We start from the raw sequence: 20,940 nt of genomic DNA on the forward strand, positions 1-20,940 counted from the left end.
GCCAGCGCAGCTCCGCCCTCTGCGCCGGTCACGTGGGGCGCTGGCTGCGCCTGCGGAGAAGCGGTGGCCGCCGAGCGGGATCTGTGCGGGGAGCCGGAAATGGTTGTGGACTACGTCTGTGCGGCTGCGTGGGGCTCGGCCGCGCGGACTGAAGGAGACTGAAGGTAAAGCCGCCATGTCCGGGCCCGACCCGGCCCCCCACCCCTCCCCCCGCATCCGCCGCCATCCGGGCCGGGGCCCGCCACCCTGCGCCGACGCCCGGGCGCCCCGGCTCCGAGCCTGCGCCCAGGCCCTACTCGCCAGGCCGATCCCCGGCCCACGTGTGCCGGGCCGGGCCCGGGTGGGGGTGGGGAGCAGGGCCCGGGCGGGGAGGGCGCTTGGGTGGCGGCGAGACAGCCACCTCCGCCCGGCCTGGGCCGGGGCCCGGCGCAGGCTGTGCGGCGCAGACCCGCCACCCCCTCCCCCTGCGGGGCCCGGGCGGCCGCCGGGAAGTGACACGTTGTTCTTTGGCACTGGCCGCGTTGCGCAGAGCTGGGAGGCGGCGGCGGCGGGCAGGGAGGAGCCCCCAGCCCCGCCCGGCGGCCGACCCTCGCCTGCCCCGAGCCGGCTTTCGCGGCGGTCGCCGCCCGCCCTGCTGGTGCGGCCGGACTCGCGCCCTTCCTGGCTTGTGTTCCCGGGCAGCCTCAGGCCTCTCCGGCCCCGCGCGAGTGCCCCGCGGCAGGCTTCGAACCCGGTGTCCCCGGGTGGGGGGTGGGGATATCACGGCCGGAGCAGCCGGCTTCATTTGTGATCCGGGAGCCTGGTGCCAGCGAGACCTGGAATTTCCGGTCTGGTTGGTCTTGGGCCCCGTGGAGCCGGGTTGATACCCCTCACCTCCCAACCCCAGGCCTTCGGATGCCCAGAACCTGTAGGCCGCACTGTGGACTTATTCTTAACCGAGGGGGTGAGTGAGTGGGCTGTTTGAGCAGGCAAGGGTGGGGTCAGGGTGTTGCGGTGTGTTGGTGGGGTCCTCAGGCTGTATGTTTTCTGTTTCTGCATTCACTTGGCACCTCCCTTAATCCGTGTTGGCCCTAGCTCTTGATACAACCTTTCCCCCAGCCCGTTTGCCATAAGCTTGGGTCCTTTCCTCGTTCCGAGCTCTGCTCTTTCCAACAGGTGCTGGGGGGACCCTGATGTGGCACCAAATGAAATGAACAAAGCTCCCCAGCCCACAGGCCCCCCACCCGCCAGGTCCCCTGGACTCCCACAGGTAATCAAGGCTAAATGATCAGGATTCCGGCGGGGTGGAGGTCACGCAGCTCCTAGTTTTCCCACCCCCATCTGTGTCAGGGCAAAGTGCAGCTGCCTGCTGCCAAATTGAGATAGGGCCCCTGGCTGTCCCTGGGGCTGTCACAGGGAGGGAACATGTGGACTGCTGAGGCTGTTGCTACAGGTCTGCACCCCGTACTTCACCAGCTTGGGTTTAAGCCCCACCCAGGCTTCCCCTCTTGCTGAACTCTGGTCTCTCCCCTTCAGCCAGCGTTTCCCCCGGGGCAGACTGCACCGGTGGTGTTTAGCACGCCTCAAGCGACACAAATGAACACGCCTTCTCAGCCCCGCCAGGTGAGGGACTGTGGCTTGAGTAGGCTTGGGTGGGAACTGGGAAAATGAGCTGCTGTTTTGGGGCTAGTATGGGAACTATGGACACTGTATACTTGCCCCTCCATTCCCTGACAGTTGCTGAGTTCTTACCTGCTGTTAGTTACTTAGGGTGGTTGACCCTTTGTGAAGTTCGTAGTGTGTGAGAGTGGCATTACTGGGGTCTTTGAGCCTTTGGACATTGGAGGCTGTCCTGTGGGCCCTGCGGCCAGCTCTTTACTACACTAGGAGGTTGGCATTACCCTGTTCCTCTTCTCCCGTTCTCTTTGAACTGTAAGGAGATAAACATTCCAGCTGTGCTTTTTTTGTGTGTGTGTTCTCCAAGTTCTCCCCAAGTGGAAGGGTCTTTTTCCTACCTACTTCACTCCCCCTAACCCCACTCCATCACCTTGGGGATAATTGTCGTCTTTCCTGTCCCCATGTGCTCTCAGGGAGGATTCAGGTCTCTGCAGGTAATACCCCTTTTCTAATCCCAAGCCACCTCTTTGGTGTCACCCCATCCTCCACCCTAGTCCATAGCTAGACACAGATTGGGATGTTCATGGTGGGTGCCTTGTTTGCACTTTAGGAGTTTGAGTCCAAATACTGCATGTTAGAGGTCAACTGTTGACAAGCAAAGTATCCCAGAGCTGGGAGACTGTTGCATGTAGCAGTTAGCCTCGGTACTTGAAGGGATCGTGCATGCTGGGGAGTCTGTTGATCAGAAGGGCATGATGCTGGAGGGGTAGTCTGGAGGTGACTTGAGTGTGCATGGCAGGGAGAGTTACAGGACAGTTTTCATCCAGGTTTGAAGGCAAGTGTTAGTACAGGAGGCCACTTAGCCATCAGTTGGTCATGTGGGGCTTGGGAAGGATTGATCGCCATGCGCTGAAGTGCTGTACTCTTAAGACTGTATGGACATTGTGGAATGCTGATTTTGCTGTTTGTTCCTCCCATTTTGACCCCACTTGCTTTCCGTCTTCCTAATAGCACTTCTACCCTAGCCGGGCCCAGCCCCCTAGCAGTGCAGCCTCCCGAGTGCAGAGTGCAGCCCCTGCCCGTCCTGGCCCAGCTCCCCATGTCTACCCTGCTGGATCCCAAGTAATGATGATCCCTTCCCAGATCTCCTACTCAGCCTCCCAAGGAGCCTACTATATCCCTGGACAGGTGAGGCTGGGGCTGGAAGGCAGGTTACCTAGTGTGTAATCTTCCTCCACTTTTCCTACCTGGCCTTCTAGACCCATTCCTCTTATAGGGGTGGGACTTCTGGTCATTGTCCAGGTTTGACTTACCCTACTTCACAATCTGTTGTGTGTGGTGTTTGTAGTTTTTCTCATCTCTTTCTTTTCCCTCTTTTCTTCCCCAACCCCCTTCAGGGGCGTTCCACATATGTTGTCCCAACACAGCAGTACCCTGTGCAGCCAGGAGCCCCAGGCTTCTATCCAGGTGCAAGCCCTACCGAGTTTGGGACCTATGGTAAGCCGGGCAAGGAGTAGGTGCGGAGAGTGTATCCTAGGGAACAGCTCAGGTATTCAATATTTCTAAATGCTGCTAAGCTATTCTTTTGTATGCTTTTGGTTTTTTAAAATGATAGGATTAATAGATGATGGGGATTAGTGCCTAATATTTAACATATGTTGGTAAAGGAAGTTTTGATCCTTTGCCAAGAGAGTTGGAATCTTCCCTACTTCAAGAAGTAAAAGTGTGTACTTCTTTAATCCCATCCAGCACTAAGGAGGCTGAGACAGGCAGATCTCTTAGTTTGAAGCCAATCAGGTCTATGTAGTGAGTTTAGGACAGCCAGGTACATAGGAACACCTTGTCTCAAAACAAACAGGGTTAGGGACTTCAGTCTGGCTCTGTGGGTCAAAGCACCTGCCCCCAAGCCTGATAACCTGAGTTGGATCACTGGGACCCAGGTGGTAGGAAGACAACTGACTCCCACTAGTTATTTTCATATTTCCACTCAGCCCATGCACACGTAAATGAATAAATAAGCTAATCATTTAAAAAAGAAAGGGCTGGAGGTACAGCCCAGTGAATTGCTCTTGCAGAGAGGCCAAGTTCCGTACCAGCACCCGTGTTAGGCAGGTCACAACTGTCTGCAACTTTCAACTCCTGGTGGATCCAACCCTTTGGACCTTCTGAATAGCTGCACAGATACATACCTCCACATAGACACATAATAAAAAATAAACTGAAAGACATACAGGCTGCACAGATACATACCTCCACATAGACACATAATAAAAAATAAGCTGAGACATACAGGCTGCACAGATACATACCTCCACATAGACACATAATAAAAAATAAGCTGAGACATACAGGCTGCACAGATACATACCTCCACATAGACACATAATAAAAAATAAACTGAGACATACAGGCTGCACAGATACATACCTCCACATAGACACATAATAAAAAATAAACTGAAAGACATACAGGCTCTGACTTGAAAGCCAAGTTAGTGCACTTTACATGGGGTTTCTTTTCATAGTTGGGAGACAGTAATGTGGATTTGAGTGGTTTTTGTAGCTAGTTCTCATTTATGTTCAAAGAAAAAACTCTGTGAACTTTATTGGCTTTATTTGAGACAGTCTTAGGTAGTTCTAACTTGGCCTGAAACTTGGTCATGTAAACCAGGCTAGTCTTAAACTTGCAGTGTTCCCCCTGCCTCTGATTGCTGGAATTACAAGCGTATGTTAGCATGCTAAGCTTGCAGCAGTATCTAAAAAAAAAATTTCCCATCAGGAAGATCTTATATATATACTTCCAATACATGTATAGTTGTGTGTGTGTGTGAGTGAGTGTGATTAAACATACAACCACCATTGATACTTTCAAAAGGAACAAGTGGGAACTAGGGATGAGCTACAAATTTACCCCGCTTTGGAAACAATTGCTTTAGGGAATTTTTATTTCTCTAAGCTGGATGTTACTTTTTGTTATGGTTGCCCCTTGCAAAGGGCTGAGTTAGGAATTTGAGTCAGCTTAAGTGAAACAATTTGGAAAACCCTGTTCATTCCCTGCCAAAGAGCTAATTGTGTCTCAAGTTGAGGGTGTGCATGTGTGTTGCTGGGTTGGGGTGTGTGTGCATGTGTGTGTGTGTGTGTGTGAATGAAATGCCTTGTGGGGTAGAACAGGTACTTGGTAGCTAGTGTAGAGAGGAAGGAGTTCTTTCCTACAAGGTGTGTGTGTCTGTGAGGAATTCTTGTAAATACAGTTCAAACTGGTTCCCCTGCTTTGACAGACACCTAATTCCCTGGGGAGGCGGGCAGGGCAGGGCAAGGGGCCGGCTGTGTATGATGAGAGGTTCTGCAGTGGGAGGTGTTCAAACACATATTAGTATATGTTTGGATCTTGAGGCTGTCACGAATCTTTTCTGTCCTTCTTCCCCCAAGCTGGAGCCTATTACCCAGCCCAAGGTGTGCAGCAGTTTCCTGCTAGTGTGGCTCCTGCCCCAGTTTTGATGAACCAGCCACCCCAGATTGCTCCTAAGAGGGAACGGAAAACTGTAAGTAGCAGCTAGGAGCTCTGGGACACCTGGAAAGGGATACTCATGGTCTGCTGTTGGCTGGAATGTTGGGCCTGTGGGAGCAAAACTTCATAGACCTTTGAATATAAGCAGAGAATAAGGTCTGTGGAGGAAGAAGTCCCTTGTAAGGGGATTGTTGTGTAGAAGAACTCAGAAGAAGACTATTGGGCAGCGGGGAAATACCCAAGAGACTTGGGCTCTAGTAGGTTCACAAGATGTATGGTTGTTTTGGGGATGCTGGTGGTTAGCTTTGGAAATGGTTTGTTTTCTGTGCTCCTAACTCCTTGGTCCTGGAAGCTCTGGAGGCCTCCGCCTCTGCTCAGTCCTCAAGCCCTGGGCATGGTGCCCAGAATAGGGTGCCAGGGCTGGGGAAGCCGCTGAGTCACCCTGGCTCCACCCACTGCATCTGGGCCCTACCCCTAGAGATCAGACCGACTAGCCACAAGTGAGCTAGCCGGATGTTTGATGGGGGTCTTTAGGCCTAGGGTGTTTGGCTATTGACTTAGGGGTTGCTGGTGGGTAGAGGGGAGGGAGGGAGGGGCATTGTGATGTACTGGGCTGCTCTGTGAGGTCAAGAGTCTTGGGGTGGAGGCTAGGGCATCGACTACAAGAGCAGCCGGATGGGTTGACAGTAGAACTCATGGGGTTTCTGGCACCCACCCACCTGCTTCCCAGTAGGGGTGGGAGGTTGGCCCAGAGTGTTAGGAGGGGGACAGGGTGGAGAGGCGGGCTCCCTCTGCTTCCCACTCATCCTATAGCTTTTTTTCCCCAGATCCGAATTCGAGACCCAAACCAAGGAGGGAAGGATATCACAGAAGAGATCATGTCTGGGGCCCGCACTGCCTCCACACCCACTCCTCCCCAGGTACTGTCATATCTTTGAGTGATACCTTGGTTTGGACAGCTATTCTGCCCTAGATTCCAAGTCACTTGATCTTTTCCTTCACCTTAGGGGTTTGTTTCCCATTTCCCTGCTTTCCTGGATTTCTAGGCAGAGCTAAAGTAGAAATGACTCTAGTAGAGAAGGGTGTGGAACTCTTCAGTGCAAACTTATAATGCTTTGTGTCCTGCAGACGGGAGGTAGTCTGGAGCCTCAACCCAATGGGGAGTCGCCTCAGGTTGCTGTCATTATCCGGCCAGGTAAGGAAGACAGTGACACAACCTTTATGGGGGAAGTGGGGAGTGTGAGGATTCACACTTGAAGGAGTGATTCAAACTGAGTACCAGAGAATGACTTAGGTTTCTTGTAGTGGGTTTGAAGTTGCACTGTTTGGATGAGGGGTGAGAAAAGCCAAGGTGGGAGAAGGCTGGGATGTGTTTTGTTAAATTGGAAGTAAGCTTCAATAAGAAAAAGAACAAGAACAGTGAAGGACTTGCTGTCATGCATTCTTTCTTCCTGCAGATGACCGGTCGCAGGGAGCAGCCATTGGGGGGCGGCCAGGACTGCCTGGCCCAGAGCATAGCCCTGGCACAGAATCTCAGCCTTCGTCGCCTTCTCCAACCCCATCACCACCCCCAATTTTGGAGCCGGGGTCTGAGTCTAATCTTGGAGTCCTCTCTATTCCTGGGGACACTATGACAACAGGGATGATACCAATATCTGTAGAAGAATCGACCCCTATCTCTTGTGAAACTGGGGAGCCATATTGCCTCTCTCCAGAACCCACTCTTGCCGAACCCATACTGGAAGTAGAAGTGACACTCAGCAAACCCATTCCAGAATCTGAGTTCTCTTCCAGTCCTCTCCAGGTTTCCACGTCCCTGGTGCCTCACAGGGTTGAAACTCATGAGCCCAATGGGGTGATCCCATCTGAGGATCTGGAACCAGAGGTGGAGTCAAGCACAGAGCCAGCTCCTCCCCCTCTTTCAGCTTGTGCTTCTGAATCGCTCGTGCCCATTGCTCCAACTGCCCAGCCTGAGGAACTGCTCAACGGAGCCCCCTCACCACCAGCTGTGGATTTAAGCCCAGTCAGTGAGCCAGAGGAACAGGCCAAGAAGGTTTCATCAGCAGCACTGGCCAGCATTCTCTCTCCCACTCCACCTGTGGCTCCTTCAGATACTTCTCCTGTTCAGGAGGAAGAAATGGAAGAAGACGACGATGAAGAAGAAGGTGGAGAAGCTGAGAGTGAGAAGGGAGGAGAGGACGTCCCCCTCGACAGCACTCCTGTCCCAGCCCAGCTGTCTCAGAATTTAGAGGTGGCAGCAGCTACCCAGGGTAAGGAGGTGTGGCTGGATGATTGACATTGCTCATTCTGGAGATGCTTTCTTCACTGACTTCCCACTTGGCACCTCTTAATGTTTTGCTTTGTTTTGAGATTGGATCTTGATGTAGTCTGGCTGCCTGCTTTTGCCTCCCGAGTGCTAGGATTAAAGGTGTGCTCCATCATTTTAGGAACAGCCCCACAAAATAGGCTGCCATTGAGCTTTTTTTTGTGTGTGTGGTTTTTCGAGACAGGGTTTCTCTATGTAGCCCTGGCTGTCCTGGAACTCACTTTGTAGACCAGGCTGGCCTCGGACTCAGAAATCCACCTGCCTCTGCCTCCCGAGTGCTGGGATTAAAGGCGTGCGCCACCACGCCCAGCTGACTCAAGCTTTTTTTTTTTTTTTTTTTTTTTTTTTTGGTTTTTTCGAGACAGGGTTTCTCTGTGTAGCCTTGGCTGTCCTGGAACTCACTTTGTAGACCAGGCTGGCCTCGAACTCAGAAATCTGCCTGCCTCTGCCTCCCGAGTGCTGGGATTAAAGGCGTGCTCCACCATGCCCGGCTGACTCAAGCTTTTTTAAACAAGGTCTTATGTAGCCCCAGCTGGCCTTGAACTCCTAATACCTTGTCTCTGTTTCTCAACTTTACAAAAATCTGCCACGATGCCTAATTTATAGAGCCGATTTTATCATTTAAAGTGGGTGAAGGGTAGAGGAATGCTATGGCTGGTTGTCACTTGTTTTTCTCTTTCTCTCTGTTAGGGATACTTAAATTGTTCACACCTTATCCTCTTCTTTCTCCTTTAGTGGCAGTGTCTGTGCCAAAGAGGAGACGGAAAATTAAAGAGCTAAATAAGAAGGAGGCTGTAGGTGACCTTTTAGATGCCTTCAAGGAGGTAAGGAAGTAAGAATTAGTTGAGGGAGATGGCATGGTTTGGAGGCAGTGACCATGCAACTGAACCTGGGTGTTCATCTATGGTTGAAGGCGGACCCAGCAGTACCAGAGGTAGAGAATCAGCCTCCCACTGGCAGCAACCCAAGCCCAGAGTGTGAGGGCAGCACGGTGCCCACACAGCCCGAGGAAGCAGAAGAAACCTGGGACTCTAAGGAAGACAAAATTCACAATGCTGAGAACATCCAGCCTGGGGAGCAGAAGTATGAGTACAAGTCAGGTGTGTTTAAGAAGAAGAGTGGTTGAGAAATACTTAGCTACCTCCATGAGAAATGGGTGTCCTATTGCAGGACACAGGAGTGTGATTGATGCATCCTCTCTTGCAGATCAGTGGAAGCCTCTAAACCTTGAAGAAAAGAAGCGTTATGACAGGGAGTTCCTGCTGGGCTTTCAGTTCATCTTTGCCAGCATGCAGAAGCCAGAAGGATTGCCCCATATCACTGATGTGGTGCTGGACAAGGTTGGTGTTTGGAGGAAGGTTGGTTTGATCTGGAAGTACCTGAGGTCGCCAAAGAGAAGACAGTCATCCTAACCTGTTTATAAGACACCAATCTTCTTTGCAGGCCAATAAAACACCACTTCGGCAACTGGATCCCTCCAGACTACCTGGCATAAACTGTGGCCCAGACTTCACTCCATCTTTTGCCAACCTTGGCCGACCAGCCCTCAGCAACCGTGGGCCCCCAAGGGGTGGGCCAGGTGGGGAGCTGCCCCGAGGGCCGGTGAGTGGGGCTGGCTGAGGGGCAGATTGTTAACGAATGGGGTGGAATCTTACATGTGTCATCCACTGGGGAGAAGTCTGTCTCAGAGCTGTGTGGAAATGGGGTCACATATTGTATTTGCTGTACTCTGTCTTAAGTTGTCTTCATCCCTTGTCTAGCAGGCTGGCCTGGGACCCAGGCGCTCTCAGCAGGGCCCACGAAAGGAAACTCGCAAGATCATTTCCTCAGTGATAATGACTGAAGACATAAAACTAAACAAAGCAGAGAAGGCTTGGAAACCCAGTAGCAAACGGACAGCAGCTGATAAGGATCGAGGGGAAGAGGATGCTGATGGAAGCAAGACCCAGGTACTAGCAAGTCCTACCTCACTGTCTTTACTACACTGTCTGGGCTCAGACCCATTTTGTACTGTCTCAGCAGCCTGTGTTTATCTTGAGTTCTTCACTAGATCCTCTCTTCTCCACAGGACCTGTTCCGCAGGGTACGCTCCATCCTGAATAAGCTGACACCCCAGATGTTTCAGCAGCTGATGAAGCAGGTGACACAGCTGGCCATTGACACAGAGGAACGCCTCAAAGGAGTTATTGACCTCATCTTTGAGAAAGCCATTTCAGAGCCCAACTTCTCTGTGGCTTATGCCAACATGTGCCGCTGCCTCATGGCGGTTAGTTTCTACCATTTGCTAAGTCTTTCTTAGAGATGGTTTTTCATGCTTTTACTTATTTAACATTTTATTTGCCTATGTCTATGTAGTTGCATGTTTAACACAGTTGGCAGTCATCAGGATAACTTGTGGAGTCAATTCTCTTTTACTTATATGTAGATTCTTCAGATTCCCAAGCTCTCATGGCAGGCTTCTTTACCTTATGAGCCATCTTGCTGGCCCAGTTTCCTAAATCTTACTGTCTAGCTTCCTGCATCTTCCCGGGGATCCTATAGTACAACTTTACTTGGTTCCCCATTGTCTGTTATGGTAGCTAAATAAGTGTGCAGTACAGCATAGGCTTTTTGGGGAGACTTGAAAGGCCTTTTCTGCCTTGAGCTGATCTTAATGTGATCTTTGGCCTACAGCTGAAAGTGCCCACTACAGAAAAGCCAACAGTGACTGTGAATTTTCGAAAACTGTTGTTAAATCGGTGCCAGAAGGAATTTGAGAAAGACAAAGATGATGATGAAGTTTTTGAAAAAAAGCAAAAAGAGATGGATGAAGCTGCTACGGTGAGTTAATGTGTTGCCAGTCACACCCTGTACTCACACCCACCCTCACCACTACCAGTTAGAAGTCTGGACCCCATTAAAGGATCTTGGGGGCTCTCTCTACCTTAGGGCATGAGTGCTTAGTGCTGGACTGGCTGGCTGTCCAGATGTGCAGAGAAGGAATTGTAGCCAGCTGATTGTTTGGTTTTTGTCCTTAGCTTTTATGTGTATATGTGTGCAGTGTACATATCTGGTGTCAGAAGAGCAGAGGGAGTACAGGATTCCCTGGAACTGGAGTTAGTTCTGAGCCACCACACGGACCCTGAGAACTGGATCTAGGTCTTTTGCAAGAGCAGAAGTATTCTTAACCACTGACCCATCTCTCTCCAAGGTCCCCCTGCTTATCCTTTTTTCTTTTTTTTTTTTAAGATTTGCTTTTTTATTTTATGTTTATGAGAACTCTGCCTTCATGCACACCGGAAGAGGGCATCAGATCCCTTTACAGGTGGTTGTGAGTGTGAGCCACCATGTGGTTGCTGGAAATTGAAGTCAGGACTTCTGGAAGAGCAGCCAGTGCTCTTAATCTGAGTCATCTCTCTAGCTCCTTGGTTATCTTTTTGACATAATCTTTGTCTGACAGGCAGAAGAACGGGGACGCCTGAAAGAAGAGCTAGAAGAAGCCCGGGACATAGCTAGGCGGCGCTCTTTAGGGAATATCAAGTTTATTGGAGAGTTATTCAAGTTGAAGATGTTAACAGAAGCAATAATGCATGACTGTGTGGTCAAGCTACTTAAGAACCATGATGAGGAGTCCCTGGAATGCCTCTGCCGCCTCCTCACCACTATAGGCAAAGACCTGGACTTTGCAAAAGCCAAGGTAGAGGTCCTGGGATGTGGGGAATGAAATGAGTAAGGCATATGGGTCTCCTGTTTGCTGACAAGATACAGGCTGAGGGGTTTGGGATGCTTAACCAATGTCAGGAGAAAAAAAAAAGAGGGAAGGGGGAGACAATTGATCTCTGATCCCTTTGCTGCCTAGCCTCGAATGGATCAGTATTTCAACCAAATGGAAAAAATCATTAAAGAAAAGAAGACCTCATCTCGCATCCGTTTCATGCTGCAGGATGTACTGGATCTGCGGCAGGTATGTGTTCTCTTCCCCACTTCATTTGCTACTCTAGTTTCTGATACTACCTTGGCTGATCCCCGCCAACCCCAAAATAACTTTCTTTCTATTTTGTTCCCAAAGAGTAATTGGGTGCCACGCCGAGGGGATCAGGGTCCTAAGACTATTGATCAAATTCACAAGGAGGCTGAGATGGAAGAGCACCGAGAACATATCAAAGTACAGCAGCTCATGGCCAAGGGCAGCGACAAACGTCGGGGTGGCCCTCCAGGCCCGCCTATCAGTGAGTGTGAGGCTCGGGCTGAGGAGACAGGAGCTCCTAGAGGATATGATGCTATCCTTTCCGCTGATGACTTCTGTCAGTGCCACGTGTCTGGGCCACTGAGACCACATGATGGGATTGAGGACCTGAGGAAGAGAGGCTAAGGGTGGCCCAAGAAGGGGTTGTCAGGACTTGTTACTCCAACATGTTCCCCCCACTCTCCCTCCCTCCCTTCCTCTTTCCTTTCCTCAGACCGTGGCCTTCCACTTGTGGATGATGGTGGCTGGAATACAGTCCCCATTAGCAAAGGCAGTCGCCCCATTGACACCTCACGGCTCACCAAGATCACAAAGGTAGGTTGTTTTCTGGAGTCAGTGAGTTGGAGGGTGATGAGAATGAAGTGTGCATTAGCGCCCCCCCCTCCCCCAGTTAGGGTGGTGATAGCCGAACTTAGACTAGTTAGATGAACCGTCACCCACTAAAGGATTTGTTCACATTGGTCTTAGTAAGCTGATAAGAACACCAAAATCGCCAGGCAGTGGTGGCACACGTCTTTAATCCCAGCACTTGGGAGGCAGAGGCAGGCAGATTTCTGAGTTTGAGGTTAGCCTGGTCTACAGAGTGAGTTCCAGGACAGCCAGGGCTACACAGAGAAACCCTGTCTTGGGAAAACAAAACAAAAAAACTCCCACCAAAATCAAGCCAAGAATGGTTTCTACATTTTAAGTGATGGCTTAGCGGTTAAGAGCACTGACTGTTCTTCCAGAGGGTCCTAAGTTCAATTCCTAGCATGGTGACTCACAACCATCTGTAATGGGATCTGATGCCCACTTCTGGTGTACATGAAGATAGCTACAGTGTACTCCTATAAATAACAAATAAATCTTAAAAAAAAAAAAAAGAAAGAAAAGACGAAGAAAGTAAAGGGGTGATAGAGTATATAGAGTGTACAATTTGGGTTCAGGCTAACAGCACTGGCAGTTCTTTCGGGGGTCCTGAGTTCAAATCCCAGGAACCATGGTGGCTCATAACCACGGTGCTCTTTTCTGACCTACATGCAGACAGAACAGTATATTCATAGTAAACCTTTTTTAAAAAAGTATCTAGAACTTGAATTTTACTGTCTATGGGTAATTACTTGATATGACAAGTTATTCCTTTATGGTAACACTATTTTCACATTATAATAACAATGAGTAGTAGCCATAGGCTGTGGATTGCAAAGCCCTAAAATATTAACTCTCTTGACTGTTTAGTCAAAGCTTGCCTCACCCGTCATTTGGGCTAAGGGCTTAAGCTAGGTAAGACATACGAGTCTGCTGTCTTTCCTTTGGCAGCCTGGTTCCATTGATTCTAACAACCAGCTTTTTGCACCTGGAGGACGACTGAGTTGGGGCAAGGGCAGCAGTGGGGGCTCAGGAGCCAAGCCCTCAGACACAGGTATGGAGGCCACTGTAGGGAGTTGGGTACTTGCTATTCTCAGCTTCCTTGAGTTCGTCTTTCCTATACAGAATAAGTAATTAGGGAATAAATTTAGGAGTTATACATGATGCCAAGGCCTGAATTATTTGTGACCAAGAGTCCTAAACAATAATGGGATCCAACTCTAGCTCTTGGAAGGTAGAAATGGGTTCATGAAGTTTGCTTTCTGCCTTTCCTAGCATCAGAAGCTACTCGTCCAGCTACCTTGAATCGCTTTTCTGCTCTTCAACAAACATTACCCGCAGAGAACACAGATAACAGACGTATTGTACAGAGGTGAGTTTCTGGGGATGGGGTTGTTAGAGAATAATACTGTGATTGGGTTTTAGTTGTCACAGCATAGGGATTTCTCATTCCTTTATTGCCTGGACATGTCCTTGATGACAAGAATGAGACCCCGCAGTTGCCCTGAATATTGGATAGTCACATAAAATGCTTGAGTGGTACAGGTGAGAAACCATGTGTTTTGTCTTCCAGGAGTAGCTTAAGCCGGGAACGAGGTGAGAAAGCTGGGGACCGGGGAGACCGTCTAGAGCGGAGTGAGCGGGGAGGTGACCGTGGGGACCGACTTGATCGTGCCAGAACACCTGCCACCAAGCGAAGTTTTAGCAAAGAAGTGGAGGAGCGAAGTAGAGAGCGGCCATCCCAGCCTGAGGGACTCCGCAAGGCAGCTAGCCTCACAGAGGATCGTGGTCGGGATCCTGGTGAGAAGGAAGGGAAGGCTTGTAGAGGAATGGGGGGAAAGGCTAATGGGTGATATGGGACTGAGTACTCCCCAACTTTCTTGAGAAACTCTGGATTCTTTTAAGCCCAGTCACTGAAAAGCTCTTCCCCTGTAGTGAAGCGGGAAGCCACTCTACCTCCAGTGAGCCCTCCAAAGGCTGCGCTGTCTGTGGATGAGGTGGAGAAGAAATCTAAGGCCATCATTGAGGAATATCTCCATCTCAATGACATGAAGGTTGGCACTGGGGAGGGACTAGTGATTGCTTGTAAGGGTTGGGGAAGGGGAGGCATGCTGATTGGCATCGTCTACATAGGCTGGCAATGATGGTTTTCTTCTTCATATGTACTGCCTCAGGAGGCAGTACAGTGTGTCCAGGAGCTGGCTTCACCCTCCTTGCTCTTCATCTTCGTACGGCTTGGCATCGAGTCCACGCTGGAGCGTAGTACCATTGCTCGTGAGCATATGGGGCGACTACTACACCAACTGCTCTGTGCGGGGCACCTCTCTACTGCCCAGTACTATCAAGGGTATGATCCATGTTAGTTCGTATCTGCATAGCTCACCAATTCCTTCTCCTTTGTGGGATTCCTGAAATCTCAGATTTTAGCTGGAGGTTGTCTCATGTCTGGAAAATGTTTCTGGAGGGGCCTCCACATTTGACTTTTAGTTGTGTATTTCCCTAGAACCAGGGTGTCTAACCCATCTCTAAATGCCCTGACCCCTTATTCCTCCCTTTTCAGGCTGTATGAAACACTAGAATTGGCTGAGGACATGGAAATTGATATCCCTCATGTATGGCTTTACCTGGCAGAACTGATAACACCTATTCTCCAGGAAGATGGGGTGCCCATGGGAGAGCTCTTCAGGTAGGCCCTCCCTTCCTTTTGTGGGTATGAGAGACAGAATGGAGGAAGTGAGACGAATTACAGACTTGGGTTTGGAGAGGAATGGAGTAATAATGGCTTTTGGAGGCCATCAGGCTTGATGATTTTTCTTACAGGGAAATTACGAAGCCTCTGAGACCCATGGGCAAGGCTGCTGCTTTATTGCTGGAGATCCTGGGTCTCTTATGCAAGAGCATGGTGAGTTGAACCTTTCAAAGGTTGATATATTCAGAGACTTTTTTTATGGCTTTGGCTGCCTTGGGTGACCATGGAGCCTCTTGGTCCTTTGTTGGCCTGTAGTATTTGTAATGCTAGGAATACTTTTTATACTTGAAAGAGGAAAAGTGTTAAATAGGTAGTTTGTGTCATGAGTTCTTCCTGGGCTGAAGGAAGATTGGCAAAAAAAGACCCTAGACCCATGGCTAATTCATTTGACTGGTGTTTCTTTGAACAGTTCACTATAGACCAAGACCCTAGGATTATAGCAGCTAAACAGTGTGAACTCCAGCTTGGTACAGAACAGAGGAAGAGATAGGAGCCTCAGTGATTAGAGTGAAATGGGAGATAGGGAGACAGTATCTCAGGGCCGGCCATGGAGTGTTTACAATGGAAGACCACCTTTGAGCACTACAACTATTTTATGAAAGCTAATTGGTGTCTGGAATGTAGGGCCTTGAAAACGTCAAGTTGAGAGTGGGGCCCGTGGTTGTAAGAAGTGGGGTATGTAGTGTGAAGTTTGGGTGTCTAGAACTCTGAGGTGTATAAGACAAGATTGAAAGGGACGTTTTGTGAAGATGAAGGTGTAGGTATGAAGATGAAAACCTTATTACTGTTAAGGTTTTCTGAATGTAGGAAATGGGCATTTTTTGTTTGTTTGTTTGTTTGCTTGTTTGTTTTCGAGACAGGGTACCTGCTGGAATTCACTCTGTAGACCAGGCTGGCCTCGAACTCAGAAATCCGTCTGCCTCTGCCTCCCAGGTGCTGGGATTAAAGGCACTCACTGCCTGGCTTTTTTACTAATTTTACTTATTTAGGTTTATTTTTATTTTGTGTGTCTATATGAGTGTTTTGTTTGCATGTATGTATGTATGTATGTGCGGAAGAGTATGTCAGAATCCTTGGAACCTGCCTTGTGGGTGGTTGAGAAGCCACAGTGTAGATACTGGGACTGAAACAAGTGTTCTTAACTGCTAAACAATAAGTTTTTTTTTAAATCAACAAAATTGTTTGGGAAAGGAAATATATAGGTGAAATGCATCTACTATATATACTAGGATAAGATATGTAGACTTGGTTGTTTACCTTTTTGTGATCTTTTGTGATCCAGTGATTTTCTTTTTTGTTTTTTTTTTTTTTGAGATAGGGTTTCTCTGTATAGCCCTGGCTGTCCTGGAACGCAACTTTGTAGACCAGGCTGGCCTCAAACTCAGAAATCCGCCTGCCTCTGCCTCCCGAGTGCTGGGATCAAAGGCGTGCGCCACCACGCCCAGCAGATCCAGTGATTTCTTTTTTTTTTTTTTTTTAAAGATTTATTTATTTATTATATGTAAGTACACTGTAGCTGTCTTCAGACACTCCAGAAGAGGGCGCCAGATCTCATTACAGATGGTTGTGAGCCACCATGTGGTTGCTGGGATTTGAACTCCTGACCTTCAGAAGAGCAGTCGGGGTGCTCTTACCCACTGAGCCATCTCACCAGCCCCAGTGATTTCTTAAGAGTTCTACAAACTCTAAGTGATACTTTTCCTAGATGCTTTCCCCCATCCTAATGTCATACCACTGAGGTGGTAGATGAGTTCCTATTCCTTGTGATGTTTATTTAGGCATAGAAGGGTGGTGCCTATGTAGTATGATTATTGAACTATTGAGTCCTAAGAGTCAAGGGCCATGTGTAGAGGTAGCTATTGAGATGCTGAATTGGTCTTTTGTTTTTCAGGGTCCCAAAAAGGTGGGGATGCTGTGGCGAGAGGCTGGGCTGACCTGGAGGGAATTTCTAGCAGAGGGCCAAGATGTTGGCTCATTTGTGACTGAAAAGGTTTGACACTGGAGTTCAGTTATTCTGCATTTGGGGCTAGCTAGTCTCATCTTTCCCTCATCTTTTACACTAGTTTTGGTCATTTGTTTATAGAAGGTGGAATATACCTTGGGAGAAGAATCTGAAGCTCCTGGCCAGAGGGCACTTGCCTTTGAGGAGCTTCGTAGGCAGCTAGAGAAGCTGCTGAAGGACGGCGGCAGTAATCAGCGTGTGTTCGACTGGATAGATGTATGTTTCTCATGGATACTGGAGAAAGGATAGAGGTAGTTTTTGAGGTGGATGGTTTGGGAGTAACAAGAGTGAATACTTAGAGTCAATTTGTTTTTCTGTACAGGCCAACCTGAATGAGCAGCAGATAGCATCCAATACATTAGTCCGAGCCCTCATGACAACTGTCTGTTATTCTGCAATTATCTGTAAGCCAGGGAAGTGGTGGGACAAGGGTGGGCCAGGCAATCTAATGGGGGGAAAGGAGTTTTGGTCTTAGGGCCAACCAAGCCAGGTGAAGTCTTCATTACTCTACTCTGTTTTTTTTTTCCCCCTGTAGTTGAGACTCCTCTCCGAGTGGATGTTCAAGTGTTGAAAGTGCGAGCAAGACTGCTGCAGAAATACCTGTGTGACGAGCAGAAGGAGCTACAAGCACTCTATGCTCTCCAGGCCCTTGTAGTGACTTTAGAACAGCCTGCCAGTAAGCCAGGCTGCAGGGGTGAGGGTGGGACAGAGGGGCTGCCAGATAGAAGCTGGTCATGGAAGGCACTCAAGCCAAGAGAGGTGGGGAAAGAGCAAAATGCCCTAGTGATTTGATTGTTACTTATCCTACCCTCTGCTTGTTTCCTTGCCTACAAATGGAGTGAGTTAATCTAAGCCTGGAGGGTTGATTGCCTGCCCGCTTTGTGCTTGACCAGTAGATGACAGCAATGCAGAGGTGATAAACAGTAGCATCTTTCAGATACCATGTGCCCATCTGTCTGATACAAGGCTGAAGTGCTTGCCTACCTTTTTGGTTTTTTCCAAGACAGGGTTTCTCTGTGTAGCTCTGGCTGTCCTGGAACTCACTCTGTAAACCAGGCTGGCCTCAGATATCTGCCTGCTTCTGCCTCCCAAGTGCTGGAATTAAAGGCATGTGTCACCATCGCCCGGTGCTTGCCTGCCTTTTTAATAGCTATTAGGGATGGATTTATCTCCCTTTCCCACATTGGAAGATGGGGGCTTATGACTATGTATGAGGTTTACAAATTCAGGACATGGGCATGCTTAGGGCATGCTTAAAAAACTATAGTGAGCAAATAGAGCATGGTTCTGTGCTGGCCTGGGGTCAGTGAGAGCATGAGTGTTGGTAGATAGCTCCAAGAGATGGTGTGTGCGGGTTGGTTACCTGTGCATAGAGACATGGAAAGCTACTGAAGGAAGTACTGCAGTCATGAACAAGAGGGACTGAAGAAGTAGGGGTGAGGGGGCAGATACTAAAGGCCAGGTGAGTACTGATGGGGGTCTTTCATGGAATGGAGTAAGGATGTAAGCAAAGAAAAGAATGGTAGTGCTGTACCCTGTGATCTCCAGAGGCAGGGAAGAAGATCTAAGTGCAAAGCCAGCCTAGGATGATTAATTAGACCCTGTTTTAGAGAATGATCCCTACCCCAGCTGGTCATGGTGGGTCTCTGATCAAGACAACCAAGGCTACATACATTAATAAAAAACAAAACAAAAAACAGTACCTAAAACATAAGTACCTTTAAAATGCTGTCAATTAGCTGTTTACTTCTATTTTACAGCGGAGACAGGCTTGCTTGGAATGGGATTGCCTCGAGATAAAAACCCTGGTAAAATGGAGAACACAGATAGGGCAGGGGCCTGTGAGCAAAAAAAGTTTGGTATAGGAAAATGGTTGAAAATGCTAGATGCTATAGTGTGGCAGGAGCCTATCTAAACATTAAAAACGTTGAGTATTTAAAACATCAACCGACGTCTTACTATCGAGTTACAGAATTTGATAGAATAAGTAGGGGTCCAAAGTTCTGAATTGGAGAGGACTGAGATAGTTGGCTGAGACAGAAAAACAAGTATAAAAATCTTGTTTAGCTGTGGGGTAGTAAAAAGGTGGTAAGATTGGACTTAACAGAAATGTGGTAAATGTGTGGGGCAAAGTAGATAAGCAGTTGTACAGGGCTCTCTGACAAAGCAAATGGGTTTTGGAGCACAGATGTGGGATAAGTGAAGGATCAGCTATACCCAGAGATGTGGAAAACCCAGAGGGATGTTGGCTTGAACTTCCCGTACTTAGTAAGCTAGCTTATCACCTTAGAGCTGGGCTTGAGGTCCTGTGCTTCACTTAATGGAGTTTGTGAGGAATGGGGTGGGTGGCGTTCTGGGATTGCATTGTAAGACAAAAGCACCTGAAGGAAACTGCTGTGATGGCTAAAGGTTCCTGGGGGATTCACCAGGAAGATGGGATGGTAAGAGAAGTGGGCAGAGAGGGTAAGAGTATGTGGCAAAGAGGCGGCCAAAGTTTGTCTCGAATCTGTCTGCCATGGACTCTTCAATGCTGGACTAGAGTTGAACCTAACTTCCAACTATTTTATTTCTTTAGTCTTTGGTAATGCAATCTTAAGTAGTCTGGGCTGGCCTCAAACTACTTATGTAGTTTAGGCTTACCTTAACTTTGATCCACTTGCACTCTATATTCCAAGTAATGGGATTCCAGTACTGGGCCTAACACTTTTCCCTTTCTTGTTTTTATTTTGGCTTTTTGAAACAAGGTTTCTTAGTATAGCCTCAATCTGTAGACCCAGGCTGGATTTACCATTATACCCAGCCTTCTGTCTCTTTGTTCTCTTGAGACATGGTCTCACTTGTGTAGAACTAGCTGGCCTAGAAAATTTTATTGCAGACCAGGCTACTGTCAAACTCTTCCTCCTGAGCACTGAGATTAAAGGTTTGTGCCACCACACCTGGCCTCGGTTTTCCCCCTTTTCAGTTTTGCTAAGAGTTGGCTTTGAGCTACTATCTTGATCTGCCTCAGTCTCCCAAATATTTGCCTATTTCTAAGGGTTGCTAGTCTGTCATGAGATTAGCATTCTGTCACTGAGCACCAGGATGGTAGATCACAGTTGTGTTTAGCAGTGTCTCTTTGGGAGGGATCTCTGGGTGTAGACTGCTAAAGCTTTGGCTAGTCACCTAATTGATGTCCTTGTGGCTTGCAGACCTACTTCGGATGTTCTTTGATGCTCTATATGATGAGGACGTGGTGAAGGAAGACGCCTTCTACAGCTGGGAGAGCAGCAAGGACCCTGCTGAACAGCAGGGCAAGGGTGTGGCCCTTAAATCTGTCACAGCATTCTTCAATTGGCTTCGTGAGGCTGAGGACGAGGAGTCTGATCACAACTGATGGCGGGTGGGGCAGGGGACTTGGAGCCATGGACATGTGGATGGCCCAGCCATCCAGCCGCCTGGACTGCAGGGGGGCGGCGGCAGCAGTGGCGGCAGTGGCAGTGGGTGCCTGTAGTGCGATGTGTCTTGAGCTAATAAAGTGGCTGATGAGGCAGGATGGCTTGGGGCTGCCTGGGCCCCCCCTTCCAGGATGCTGCCAAGTGTCTCTCTCCTCCCCCCCAGGGCACAGAGATATATATAAAGTCTTGAAATTTGGTGTGTCTTTGCGGGGGGAGGGGCACTACCGCCTGCCTCTAGGGTCCTTTTTTATTTTCTGAAATCACTCTTGGGACTGCCGTCCTCGCTGCTGGGGGCATATGCCCCAGCCCCTGCACCACCCCTGCTGCTGCCTGGGCAGGGGAAAGGGGGGGGCACGGTGCCTGTAATTATTAAACATGAATTCAATTAAGTTTATTGCCTCTTTACTGACCTATGGATCATCTTTCTTACCAGATCTGGCCACTGTATCATTGATACTTGCTTCTTTACCTGTCAGAAAATTTTGGGGACCTGGGGAATTGCTTTTCTGGAAGGTTGAGATCTTTGGATCAGCTTGACACGATGATGAGTGCTGTAGTGTACTTTTGCTCCTACCAGATTGATCCGAGCTCTGAGTTTGAGGCCCTTGTAGAAGCCATAAATGAGATGTCCTATGACTGCATGGCCTACCGGCTTCTGTCAGTATTGCTCCGCAGTGGACTGGAGATGCTGTGAGACCCAGGCTGTCACTGAGTGGCTGTGACGTAGGCTTGCCCCGCCTGCTCTGGGTGGGC

General features: G+C 48.9%; 1 protein-coding gene and 1 non-coding gene across 9 annotated transcripts; both read left to right on the forward strand.

Annotated features, from left to right (window-relative positions):
• Nucleotides 1–20: 20 nt before the first annotated feature.
• Eif4g1 (eukaryotic translation initiation factor 4 gamma 1) lies at nt 21–20,576 on the forward strand. 8 transcript variants are annotated; one of them, XM_029470357.2, is made up of 34 exons: nt 21–164; nt 887–943; nt 1,156–1,249; nt 1,516–1,602; nt 2,070–2,090; nt 2,608–2,784; nt 2,994–3,093; nt 5,025–5,137; nt 5,931–6,023; nt 6,232–6,298; nt 6,561–7,373; nt 8,165–8,253; nt 8,343–8,529; nt 8,636–8,769; nt 8,873–9,031; nt 9,190–9,378; nt 9,498–9,695; nt 10,103–10,249; nt 10,869–11,105; nt 11,268–11,372; nt 11,478–11,637; nt 11,869–11,969; nt 12,954–13,056; nt 13,278–13,374; nt 13,576–13,802; nt 13,938–14,056; nt 14,177–14,349; nt 14,563–14,688; nt 14,823–14,904; nt 16,643–16,741; nt 16,835–16,969; nt 17,076–17,157; nt 17,289–17,429; nt 19,942–20,576. In XM_029470357.2, exons 3-34 carry the CDS (start codon nt 1,190–1,192, stop codon nt 20,124–20,126), a joined length of 4,806 nt encoding a protein of 1,601 aa, XP_029326217.1. In that variant the 5' UTR covers nt 21–164; nt 887–943; nt 1,156–1,189; the 3' UTR covers nt 20,127–20,576. The 8 variants fall into 8 exon arrangements, with proteins under 8 accessions (XP_029326217.1, XP_029326219.1, XP_029326221.1 ...); XM_029470359.2 differs by having other exon boundaries at nt 9,193–9,378; XM_029470361.2 differs by having other exon boundaries at nt 3,024–3,093.
• LOC115029652 (small nucleolar RNA SNORD66) lies at nt 11,696–11,770 on the forward strand. The gene has a single exon (XR_003835213.1). It is a non-coding gene; the product is annotated as a small nucleolar RNA SNORD66 (small nucleolar RNA).
• Nucleotides 20,577–20,940: the final 364 nt, after the last annotated feature.

Source organism: Mus caroli, unplaced genomic scaffold, assembly GCF_978045245.1.
Source record: "Mus caroli unplaced genomic scaffold, Mus_caroli_1 scaffold_17, whole genome shotgun sequence".
Lineage (NCBI taxonomy): Eukaryota > Metazoa > Chordata > Mammalia > Rodentia > Muridae > Mus > Mus caroli.